Here is a 13,005-nt window from a genome sequence, read left to right on the forward strand (position 1 = left end):
TATATATATATATATATAAATATATATATATATTTTTTTTTTATATATATAGATAGATATTTTTAGATATATATATATTTTTTTCTACAAATTTTTATATCTTTTAATATTAGTTTATCTTTATTATATAAATAAAATTAAATAATTCATATTTAATATTAATATATATCTAAATAATTATACAATTATTTATTTTTTATTATTATTGTTTTATCATTACAAATTTTTTTTTAATATATTGTTTTGAAGGTTATATATTTTTTTTTCAAATTTATATAAATAAATTTATTGGAATAATAAATATAAAATATTAAATCAGTTTTTCAATAACATTATAAATTTTTTGTAATTTTTAAACAAATTTAAACATATATAATGCAAATAATAATATTATATAAAGCAATAAATGTCTTTATTAGATTTATATAATTATATATATAATTTATTTTTCTTATTTATTAACTTTAATTAAATTTATAATTTTTAATCATTTTAGGTAATTAAAACTCTTTATGTGTATAAATAATTTTTAAAAGTTTTTTTTTTAATTATAAATTTTGAAAATAAATAAATTAAATATAAAAATACAAATAAAATATAAAAATAAATATAATGAATATAATTAATAGTATAAATAGAATTTTATACATAAAATAATAATATCTAATATTTGTTAATATAAATTATATAAAAAAAAATAACAATAAACCACAATGTCATAATATTATATTATTTATCAAATATTTGCAATATTATCATGATATAGTTTTTAATAGAATTATATAAATTAAATAATATGATTTAAAATAGAATAAAAATTACAAATATTGATATAAATTTAAAAATATATTTTAAATATATCTTTTTTAAATTAATTTTATTTGAAAAATAAATAAAATTAATATTTGATATTATCGAAAAAAAAAAAATATTATATAATAAATAATTTTTAATATTTAAAATTTTCTAAACTATAAAATTTACAAGATATTGAAATTAAAAGATTGTATAACAAAAAATTATATATAAACAGAATATTTATTAAAAATTAATAAACTTTTATTTATAACGTTATTTATAAGTTTTTTTCAAATTTTAATTAAAATAAAATAAATTAATATTTTATTTTATTAAAAAATAAAATTATATTATATTAAATAAAATAAAATTATTATATATTATTTAATTTATTAAACATATAAAAATTTTTAAATTTAAATTTTATGCTCAAATTTTTTACATTGTTATTTAACTAATCTTTATATAAAAGTATTTTTTTTATTTATTATAAAAAAATAATATTAATATAATTGTTCATTTTTATTATTTTATTTGCATTATATATATTTTTATTTTTAAAAATTTATTTGTTTAATATTATATTGAAGATCTTTTTAAGACATATCTTTAAAAATTTTCTCTTATTTATATTTTTGTTGATTATAATTTTTTTTTTTTTATTATATATAAAATATTTTTTTTTCTTTTATAATTATAAAAATTATAATTTATAGATATTATTGATATTATTATAAAATTAGATATTTTCATATATATAATTATAAAAAATAAATGTGTATAATTAAAAACTTTATATAGATATTAATATTTTATTTATGTTCTGAATTTTAAATATATATAATCAAAAATTTATATTTATGTTTTAATTTTTATGGAATGTATTTTTTTCTAAAAAAAAAAAATTAAATCTAAATAACAAAGATGAGAAAAAATAGATTTACTTTTTATTTTTAACTTTTATTTATTTTTTTTAAAAAAAAAAATTAAAATTTAAAAAATATGTAACAATAATATATTGCAAAATAATACATAATTTAAAATAAATAAAGTGAATTTGTTTAATATTTTTTATCTTAATAATTTATTATATAATTTTTTATATTTTATTTTTATAATTTATACAATTTAATTACTTATATTATTTACCTTTACCTTTTAATAAATAAATATCCTAAAAAAAATTTTTTGAAAATTAAAAAAAATATTATTTTATATAAATTACATAAATTACTAAAAAATGAATTATATTAATATTAAATAATTTTTTAATAATAAATTATAATAAATATATTTATAAAAAAAAAATATTAATTCATGGATTTAATTCATATACTTTCCACTCATTTTTTTCTATTTAATGAATGAATTTTTAATTTTTTTTATATGGTTTGAATATAGATTCAAATTATTTTCTTCCGTTTGCAATAACTTAAGGCATTATGAAACACGAATGTTCAACTAAATATAACAAATTTGTATATAATATAAAGCTTATATTATAAAAAAAATACTCATATAAGGTCTAAAAATAAGTATAGCATAATTTGGGGATAAATTATTTTTACTTTGTAAATTGTATTTATCTAAATCATTGTTTACTTTATAAGTGTCAGGATGTGTTTCATGGTATAATTTTCTTTTTTCATTTTCGTTTCTATCCCAACCTTATTATAATAAATCTTTTTCAAATTAATTAATATTATTTTTTGTTATATTTGTGTAATAAAAATAGCATTTTATTTTATATTATTCTTTTGTTAAAGGAAAATACCAACAGATTTCTGTTTTTACATTGTCTTTAATTTCTTAAAAAGTTTTTTTTCTTGCATCTATACTATATAAAAGTGCATAATTCATAAGTTAGCTTTATTCATTATTTTCGAGAGGAATTTCTTAAATTTAATCAAAAAATATATTGTCTATTCCTGCTTCGCCTTTATATAAATATGAAACACTACAGATATTTGAAAATTCTAATTATTAATTATTTACAATCGATTTTTATAAGGCTTTAACCCACTAATGAATATTTTAACTTTAATTTTATATTTAATTATTATTTTAATCCATTTTTAAAAAAATTTAAATATTATTTATTTATAAAATATTTATAGTATTTTTTTTTTATATTTCTACATATTTTTTAATTTATTATATTAACTACCTTTAAAAAAAAAAAAAAATTTATAATTTAAGGTAATATATAATAAATACTATTTACTATATATAATTTGTATTCAAATCTCACCATCGTTTATACTTTTAATAATTTTACTTATAATAATAATTTGATCTATTTGATTATAAATTTCTTTTTAATCTTTATCGTTTATAAAGAAATTTTAATTAATTTTAATTTCATTAGACTCTTCTTAACTTTCCTATAATAACAAATTTTTATAATTTAAATTATGTTCTAAATTATTAATTTATTATTCCAAAGTAGTAAACTTTTATTATTCATAATTTTTTTGAAAGTCTAATTAATTTTAAATTTCAAGAAAATTTTTAAATAGTAAGTTGTATTTTTATTCATTCTCTTCTTTTTATTTTTTGAAAGATAAAACTTGATATAATCTTAGACTTAATTCTTATTATTATTCATTAAGTTTTTCTTATAAAATCTCAGCTTTAGTTTCATATTATTATGCGAATTCCCGAAAATAATCAAAATTGCAATTTATATTAGATAATGATTTTTTTAATTCTTAATTTTGTTTTTTTAGAATAATTATTTATCTTTAATCATTTACAGTAATTTAATTATCATTAGAGGATTATAAATTTTCTTATTAAAAAAAATAAAAACTATCATTTTTAATAATTTAATCAACTTTTTAAAATTGTAAATCTTAGAATTTTTATTAAATAAATTTAATTTCATTGTTTTTTTTCTGAAGATCCTATTATAATTCGAAATTTATTTTTTAATAATTTTAAAGCTAAGTTTTAAGTAAGTAAATAGTTTTTTATCTTACTAATAATTTAATTTCTTTAATTAAAAGTATCTGATTTAGTCTTGTTTAAGACTAATTATTTCTTTTTTACTATATTTATAAATTATAACCGTTATTTTCTTTTAGTATTTATTTCTTATCTTATAAAATCTGTTTAGATATTTGTGGTTACTAAAATTATTTTTCTAAACTTTTATGCGTTTAGTCCTTTTAATTAATACTATTCTCAAAATCAGAAGTATGCCTTTAATAAAATTTATTTTTTTAAAAATTTATAAATCATTATATTTTACATTTGAAATTAATTTTTATTTTAATCTTTGCTTTTTTCTTAGTCTTTACTTTTTTAAAACATGGCTTAAGCTTTTTAGTATTTTATAAAATTAATTTAATTATTATTTACTTAATTAAGATCCTTTTACTAGTATTCGCTTCACATAATTTTGTTTATTCGAATAAATGTTATTTTATTAAACAGATGCTTATGAATTTTCAGACATGATTAATGTATTTTTAAATTTTTTTTAATTATTATTTAAAATTAACTTTTGAAAAAGTCTGTAAAAAATATTTAAAAAATCATAAAATTTCAGAAATTGTGTGTTTCTTAAAATTAGATATAAATATTTTAATGTTAGCAAAAATTTAGTTAAAAATAATATAAATATATATATAATTTTATAAAAATTATATATAATTATTATTAAAAAAATAATAATAAAATTAATAATATGTTAAATATATTATATAATTTATTTTATCTTTAAAGTTGTTTTTCTTAATTGTAGATTTTATTTGTAAATTATTTTAAGTAAACTGAAATCAAAATAGTTGATATTCTAGTATTTTTCTGTAAATTTTTAACTATTGTTTCACTTTTTAATTATATGATATATTTTATTTTATCTAAAAAAAAGTTAGCTTATTAATTTAAAATAATAAAAAAATATTATATTTTAATTATTAATTCTAAATATTCTTTCATCATATTTTTTAATTTAATCATTATATATTTAATTTGTATTTAATTATTGTTTTATTCTAATATTAACATACATCTAATATATAACAAAAATCTTCACTTTTATCTAGATTTTCTAATTTTTATTTTTCATTCCGAACTTATATAAGTTACTTTTTGTTATAATTATTTTATTTTGATTTTAGACTTATTATTCATAAAGTTGGTGATATTAAACTATATTGTTTATTTATTCATTTAAAATAAAGTTATTTTTAGAAAAAAATTATTATATATTTCTTTAATAATTAATTTTATCAAATAAATGCTATTCTTTATTTAAAAAATTATCATATAATTATATTTAAAGTGTATTATTTCTTTTAGTTTACGACATAAATTTTATATTGCTATTATTAATTCTAATTTAAAATATACCAGTTAATAGATTAAAAGACAATAATTTTAATTATAATTGAAACTTATAAAATTAATATATAAAATTATATAATAATAATATAATTTATATTATTTTAATTTATTAAATAAAAAATATTAATTTTAATTCATTAATAATATTTAAAAAGAATTAACATCATAAATTTTCTTCAATCATATTAGTTTCTTTTAAATATTATATATGTTCTTCATTTAATTTTATCATTTAACCTTCATCATCTAAGATATAATTACCATTTTCATCTAATAAATAGCCATTCTCATCTAAAACATAAACTACTTCTTCTTCATCTTGGTCATTTTAGCTTTTATTATCTGTATTAGAAACTCTATAATCCTCTAAGTTGTTAAAACTGTTATTGTCATTTGCTAAATTTGGAAGTAATTATTATTATTTTTAATAGTATTATTAATTACCATAGTTAATTTATACATCATCATTATTATTTTTTTTAATTTATTTGGAATAAGAAAATTAATTTTTATAATTATCCTATAGCTCAGGTGCTTCAAAAGAATATATTTTATCAAAAGAGTTATATTCTTTTTTCTAAAATAATTTTGGAGGAGAAGAATTAATTTAAAAAATTTAATTTTATTGTTTTTCTGTATTTTAGCCGACTATATTTTGTTTTTGTGTATTTTATATTGTTCCTGATGTTTTACTTGATTCTCCGAAAGTTGCTATTTCTATATTTTCTAAATCAAGTTACTTATTTTTAATTTTAATAAATATTTTTATAAATTATATATATATATTACATCTTCAACATTTATTTATATTTAATTATCCTTTTATATCATTTCATCTCCAATATCACCGAATTCTGCAGGAATATCAGGATCGGAGTTTTATCTTTATGTTTAGATGTTTTATTTGCTTTCTATCTAATTAATAAATTCTTCAGTTTAGTTTTGATATTCAAGTAATGTTTTTTTTAACATTTTATCATAAAGTTCCAAATCTTTATTTCTTTGTTATATTTCTGATTAGTTTATATTATTTAAATTTTCTTATAATAATTTATGCTGATATAAGATATCTTATTTTATATCCTAACTTTATTTAATAAAATCATTGTTTTTTTATAACGAAATTTTAGTATTTAGATCTATGTCCTTTATTTTTATGTCAACCTTTTTTTTTAAATTTAAATTATATTTTAATTTTTAAAAATAACATCTTTTTTGAAATCTTATATGAAATCTTATAATCCTTAACATTTTTAAATTATATTTTATGTTTTTTAATCTATTTTATTATAAAAAGATTTTTAAATTTAACTTTTTTACCTAAGTTAGTTTAGAATATAACTTTTTAATGGTATTAATTAGTTATTATTGAGTTCTAAAGATTAGTAATTTAAAGCGATAATTAAAGATAATCATATTAAAGTTTATCAATTAAATTAACATCTAATTAATCATTTTTGAAAGAATCTACTTAGGAATATATATCTATTTATTATTTTATTAATGATATTTTTTATTCATATATTTATTATAACTCATTTATCTTTTTTTATTTTTATTATAATATTTCAGAGTTTTATTCAATTAATGAATCAATATTTTTGTTTAATTTTTCTTTTTAAGAATTTAAATATTATTATAACTAATTATATTTTTAATTTTGAAAATCTTTGCTTTGTTAACCAATATTCTCTATTTCTAATTTATCTAAACTATTCGAATTAATATTTTAACATTACTTTTGAATGGTTAATATTTTTTATTTTAGTTAATTTAATTATTATTCATAATAATTAGCATTTTCAATTAATTTTCTATTTTAATTTTGAAATTCTTTGTCAATTTATTCTTTAATGATTGCCTAAATAACCGGGTTTTCTTATATACTTATATTATATTTTATTATTATTTTAGTCATTGTATAATAAAAATAAATACTATTAATCTTATTGTAATTCTTTTTTTGTATTATTATATCCTTAAAAAGGAACAGGATTATGAGTTTAAATATCTTTTTATTATTTATTTAATTATAATGTTATTTATGTTTATTTATGAAAAAGTTTGATATTTTTACTAATTTCATTTATACGGCTTGGAACAGAAAATATTATAGCATTTCTTCCTGTTAAAAAATTATTCATATTTAGTAAAAAATTAATTTAATAAATTTCATATATATATTAATAAAAAATAAATATTTCTTTTTGAAAAGAATATAAATTTATTGAATTTTTTTAATAAACCTATTAAATTAATATATATATTTTTGTTTAAATAAAAATATTTTTAAAAGAATAATTATATATTTCATTATTATTATTGTTTTTATTATTTTTATTCTTTCTTATTTTTCTTGTTTTCGAGATATTCTTTAGAAACATTAGAATTAACAGAAACCTTAATATTATTTATATCCTAATATCTTTATCTGATTTTTTCGCTTACTTCTTTAGTAATAGCAGTATTCAAGAATTCAAATTAAAACTAATCAACTTATTTCGATATAATATCAACTTCTTTTAGAATACTTTCAACAGAATCATCATCAATTTCATTACTACCAAAATCTAATTTTAATTTTTTTAATTTTTTGAGTCTTTAAATTCCTTTAAGAATTTAGATAGTACCATAATCAAGCAAATTATTAAAGGCAAAGTTTAAATTTAGTTCTTCTAAATTGCCTAAAGCGTCTAAGAGTTCATTTACTTTTTTACCATTAGGATCACCTAAAGAATTTTCATAATAATCTAAATCAAGTTTTTTCAACTTATCTAATCTTGAAAAAGCTATTTTTAAGTAATTAATTCCAAAAGGACCTAATTTATTAACTCCGCATGCTAATCTTAATTCTTCTAAATTAACTAGGTTAGAAATTCCATTTGCTATATGTTCGAATCCTGAAGTTCCAAAATTTTTTGTTGCAACACCTAAATTCAAAGCTTTCAAACTTGTAAGTTTTTTTAAAGATTCACCTATATACTAACCTCCTTCATTTAAAATATAATTAAAGTCTAGATTTAATTTTAATTCAGTCAAGTTTTACATATTTATTAATTTATTAGACAAACTCCTTGCTCCAATATCTGTTATATTATTGAAATACAAATCTAAATGAAAGTTCTATAATTAAGGAAGCATTATTTCTGATATCTATTATGCTCCTTCAGCTCCTTTATTTTTTTAAAATTAGATATAATATGTTAATGTATTTTTTTTTTTACCTAATTTATTTGCATATAAAGAAACTTAAAGAGTATTTAAAGATTATATTTTTTAAACTGCTTAAGCTAATTTCTGAGCTCCTACAGAAGTTATTTCATTTGAAATAAGTATTAAGTTTAATTTTCTAAGATTCTTGTTTTAAAAACTAGAAATACCTTCTGCTAGCTATTCTATTCCTGAATCTTAAATTTTGTTGTGGATTATAGATAATGAAATATTACTAATTTTAGCACTTTTGGAAACTGCTTAAAAGCATTAATTTAAAGTTTCAGCTTTTAAAGTAATTGAGTCCAATCCTAAAAACAAAACTTGTAATTAAGGCAAATATTATAAAACTTGGCAAGTTGCTAAAACAGATTCATCAGAAACTTAAGTATTAGAAAGTATTAATTTTATACTTTTAACATTCTCTAAAGTGGCTAGTCCAATTCCAATTAATAATAGTTATTCAGAATTCAATTCATTATAAGCTAAATTTATTTCCAAATTTAATATTTTTTTGCCTTAATTTTCTAATTATGAAGAAAGATCGTTTGAAGCTTTTTATAAATTCTTTAAATTACCTTAGTAATCAAATATAAATTTGCCTTGTCCCTCATTCTTAATATGATATTATATTTTGATATAGTAATTGTATGCAAGTAATATGTTTATTGCTATACCAATACCAATCAAAGAGTATATTAATAAATTCTTATTATACTAGGATTGTTTTCTTTTTTTAAAGCTTAATTTGGATTTACAGGTTTTTACATTTTTTTATATTTTAATGATTATTTTATTTAGATATTTTTTTATTATTAATATTTTTAATTATTTTAATTTAATAAAATAAATTTTAATTTGAATTTATATTATTAACTTTAAGTTAACATTATTTCTTTTAAAATAATAATAATAATATTTTAGAAATTTATTACCAAATTTAAATATAGAAAAAAGGTTTTAAGAAAAGATCTTTTAAATAATACTATTCAAAATAATAAATTTTTCAAATATGATTTATTTATTTAACAAATAATTAATATATAAAACTTATTAGAATTTTTTTTAAAAACAAAAATTGATAAATTTATTAATAAGAACCTGGATATTAATTATTAAATTAATAATACTAGAAATAAAAATTTAAATACTTAATTTTATAAATCTCGAATTTTGTTTAATTATAATAATTATTTTTTAACATATTAATAATTTTTCTATATTAGTTATTATTTATATATTATGTGTATTTTTATTTTAAAAATATAAAAAGTCAACTAAAATAATAACTCAATATGTAAAATAAATTATAAGTATTCTTCAAATTAATATTATTTTTTAATATTACTTCTATTTAATTAATAATATATAATCTTCACTTTCCTTTGGGTAATATTAACTTAAATAAGTAATACAATCTTAACAAATTGTATTTTCTTCTTTAGCTTTATAAAAAAAGCATCTTACACATTTTGAGTCTTATGTTAGATAGATTTTTATAGTAAAAGAATAATATTTATCATTATAGAGTTATTTAAATTTAAATGTGCTTATATTTTTTAAGGGATAAACTTAATTTTCTTATTCTGTTTAAATAAAAACATTTCCAACCCCAAAGAATTAATTTAATTAATCTTAATTTAAAACTTAGTATTCTTGGCTAAATATATCTTTTACAACAAAAACAAGGTTATATTTATCTTTTTCCTTTATATTTTAATATCTTGCTATTTAAAAATTTAACTGTTATTAAACACAAATTCTTAACTCCCACAAAAAGTTATAAAGAGAAACTTTTTCCTTTACCCTAATTAATTCTTATTCGTAAAATTCAGGCCATCTTTCATGAAAAACTGTCTCCTTTTAATCTTTAAATTATATATTTATATATATATCCTAACTATTAAAAGGTAGAATTGGAGCAATTGCAATGCAATAAAATTATATAATCTATTTTATTTAAGATATAAAATAATAAAAATATTACTTTAGAATAAACAAAAAGAGCTTCTTGAGCTTAGGTTTCTTTCATTTAAGAAATTATATATTTTTTAGTTGCATCCAAATAAAAATCATAAATAAAATGTTTGATAAAATCAATACTTAATTTAACACAAGTTTAAAAGTTTAATTATTCATAATTTTTTTTCATATTAATCATAAACAAAAACAATTAAGTCATCATAAAATCATTAATAAAGCTCATTTGTACACCATCTTAAGTAACTTATTAGTAGTCTTTTAATACACCGAAAATATTCCAAACTGCTTTTCTTATTATATTTACATAATTACTCATTTTGTCAAATTCATTAGAAGATAAAAATAAAAATTCTTCCATATTTTGTTTATTATTTATTGTCTGATCTGAATAAGCAACCCATAACCTAGCAATGTCAACTCCATACCCGTATTATCTTTACCCATTAAATTTTACATTACCTTCTATTATATCTTCTATTTTGATTCCAAATTATGATAGTTTGGATAATTTTTCATCTTTTTTTGATGGGATAAGAGCATGCATTTTTATTAATTTACTGAAAGGTTCTTCCCTTAAACCTATACATAATAAGCTGCTTGAAAGTAACCAACTATCGCATTAATCAGTTCCTAATATTGATAAGTCTGCTTATTTCAAAGTAGGAGTATTTTATTCTTCGTTTTCTTAACTTTTCAATTAAGTGTACCAACTACAACCACTTTCAAACCATATGTCAAATACGAAATTTGCTTTTTCTAATAAATGAGACTAATTTCTAAATATTTATTTTATAAATATTATAAAATATTTATTTTATAAATATTATAAAATATTTAAAATATTTACTTATATTTTTAAGGTAATAAGTCAATAATTGATTTATTGAAAAAAGATAAACATCCTTCATTTTAAAATATTTAAATATTATGTTAGATTATAGACTTATCAATTAAATATTTAGTTGTATTATGTTTATAAATAAAAATAGGAATAGGTATTCCCCATTATGCTTTAGAAGAAATAGCCCATTTATTAGTTTTTTACTTAAGCATATTTTTAATATGTGAATAAGTTTCTTCTATAGTATTTTAAGGGACGATATTAATTTTTTCAATAAAATCTTCCTTTTCAAAATTAGGAAGCATACAAAAGACAGTAGGCTATGTTCTAAGAATGAGCTTTTCTTTGCTTTTTTTATCAATATATTCATTAATTTCTACCAACTCATGTATTCCTTCTAACAAAAGATTTTTACTTATTAAAAGATCTTGTATATACCTATTAGCTTCTCCATTATTTATTTATAATCCTTTTAATCCTTCTGGAACTTCTTTCTCATAAGTAAACCTTCCTTATTCATCAATACATGCTTTTTGAATAATACCTAACTTTTGGCCTAAAGTAAAATCATCTATATTATTTCCTGGTATAACACTCCTAATTCCACTTCCAAATTTTTCATTAATTGCAAATTAATCGGTATTTAAAAAATTGATCTTCCTTTAGAATACTTCTTCAAATAATTATAATTAAGATATTTATCTACCTGTTTAAATCCCAATTAATTTTGCACCCTTTTCTTTAAAATAAAGTCTATGTTATTTAAATCTTTTCCTTGATAAAATAAATATTATTCCATTATTCATTTAATAAATTCCATATTCAACATTTTCATTTATTTCAACTGCTCTTAAACTGTTCAATTAATACAATTCATTTATCGTTATAATTACAAATAATTTTTTTATTTTATTTTATCTTATTAAATCTTTTAAGTATTCACTTTCCTTGTAATTTATGATCTCTAAACATACAAAATTTGTTGGCTTTTGCCTCAATTACATTTCTGATTCGTCATCATCTAAGCTTCTTCGATATTTTATTGACCATAAACATATTTATTAATCAACAAATATTCTCTTTTCTTCTACTAATTAATTAAATGCTTCTAAAACTCCTTTTTAGTATGAATTATCTATTATTTTATTTTGCATATAAATATTTCTTTTATTATATATTATTTTTTACGTGAAGTTAAATATGCTTAATAAAAATCATACATTAAACCCCATTTTTTATATTAGTTAATTATTTTATCTAAACTTTTATGCGCATATTTTTAAGCTATTTCTCTTATTTGATCATCTGAATATTTTATAAGTTCTTTCTTTTCTTCCAAATCTTCAAAAAGTGCTTAATTTTAAATAGTTTATCCATGTAAATTAAATCCAATCTATTATGTTACTTTAATTCCTTATAAAACAGCGAACCTTGTAGCTATATCTTATTATATTCGATTATAAAAATGACCAAAATGTGGCTCTCCATAAGTTTGAAACGGCAAATCATGCATAAGAAGTTATTTTTTAGAATTTTTAAATGCTGTTTATTACCATTAATAAAGATTTTATGATATTTATGCATTATATTTTTGTTCATTTTACAAAGGGTGAAAACGTGGATTAAATTTAGTCTTTGGGATATGAAGATATAAATTATCTTTTTTTAATTATAACTTTTATTATATAATTTTTATTTCCTTTTCTTATATTTCAAGTAATTAATATTTATTTATAGTGCAGAAAGGTACTTTAGATATATTCTTCTTTTAGAATAAATAATTTATCATTTTTATTATTTAATATAATTAATTTTGATCT

General features: G+C 16.2%; 3 protein-coding genes across 3 annotated transcripts, besides 15 other annotated features; all 3 read right to left on the minus strand. All coding sequences in view use genetic code 6, as the record gives it.

Moving 5' to 3' along the window:
• Positions 1–78: a microsatellite.
• A 487-nt stretch (positions 79–565) lies between these two features.
• Positions 566–613: a microsatellite.
• Positions 614–1,102: 489 nt separating this feature from the next.
• Positions 1,103–1,183: a microsatellite.
• A 262-nt stretch (positions 1,184–1,445) lies between these two features.
• Positions 1,446–1,500: a microsatellite.
• A 613-nt stretch (positions 1,501–2,113) lies between these two features.
• IMG5_126240 (hypothetical protein) lies at positions 2,114–3,052 on the minus strand (the record flags this gene model as incomplete). The annotated part of the gene is made up of 4 exons (XM_004032207.1): positions 2,114–2,259; positions 2,313–2,465; positions 2,794–2,836; positions 3,023–3,052. The coding sequence occupies 4 exons, from the start codon at positions 3,050–3,052 to the stop codon at positions 2,114–2,116; spliced, it is 372 nt and encodes a 123-aa protein (XP_004032255.1).
• Positions 3,053–4,071: 1,019 nt separating this feature from the next.
• Positions 4,072–4,106: a microsatellite.
• Positions 4,107–4,420: 314 nt separating this feature from the next.
• Positions 4,421–4,468: a microsatellite.
• Positions 4,421–4,477: a microsatellite.
• A 262-nt stretch (positions 4,478–4,739) lies between these two features.
• Positions 4,740–4,778: a microsatellite.
• A 423-nt stretch (positions 4,779–5,201) lies between these two features.
• Positions 5,202–5,241: a microsatellite.
• Positions 5,242–5,314: 73 nt separating this feature from the next.
• IMG5_126250 (hypothetical protein) lies at positions 5,315–6,123 on the minus strand (the record flags this gene model as incomplete). Its single annotated transcript, XM_004032208.1, has 3 exons — positions 5,315–5,547; positions 5,845–5,890; positions 5,941–6,123. The coding sequence occupies 3 exons, from the start codon at positions 6,121–6,123 to the stop codon at positions 5,315–5,317; spliced, it is 462 nt and encodes a 153-aa protein (XP_004032256.1).
• A 518-nt stretch (positions 6,124–6,641) lies between these two features.
• Positions 6,642–6,683: a microsatellite.
• A 778-nt stretch (positions 6,684–7,461) lies between these two features.
• Positions 7,462–12,974, minus strand: IMG5_126260 (isoleucyl-tRNA synthetase, putative; the record flags this gene model as incomplete). The annotated part of the gene is made up of 5 exons (XM_004032209.1): positions 7,462–8,324; positions 8,376–8,744; positions 10,903–11,120; positions 11,192–12,320; positions 12,374–12,974. 5 exons carry the CDS (start codon positions 12,972–12,974, stop codon positions 7,462–7,464), a joined length of 3,180 nt encoding a protein of 1,059 aa, XP_004032257.1.
• Positions 9,573–9,617: a microsatellite.
• Positions 11,122–11,169: a microsatellite.
• Positions 11,123–11,181: a microsatellite.
• Positions 11,133–11,190: a microsatellite.
• Positions 11,134–11,188: a microsatellite.
• Positions 12,975–13,005: the final 31 nt, after the last annotated feature.

The sequence above is a fragment of the Ichthyophthirius multifiliis genome (assembly GCF_000220395.1).
Source record: "Ichthyophthirius multifiliis unplaced genomic scaffold scaff_1120509250996, whole genome shotgun sequence".
In the NCBI taxonomy this organism is placed as follows: domain Eukaryota; phylum Ciliophora; class Oligohymenophorea; order Hymenostomatida; genus Ichthyophthirius; species Ichthyophthirius multifiliis.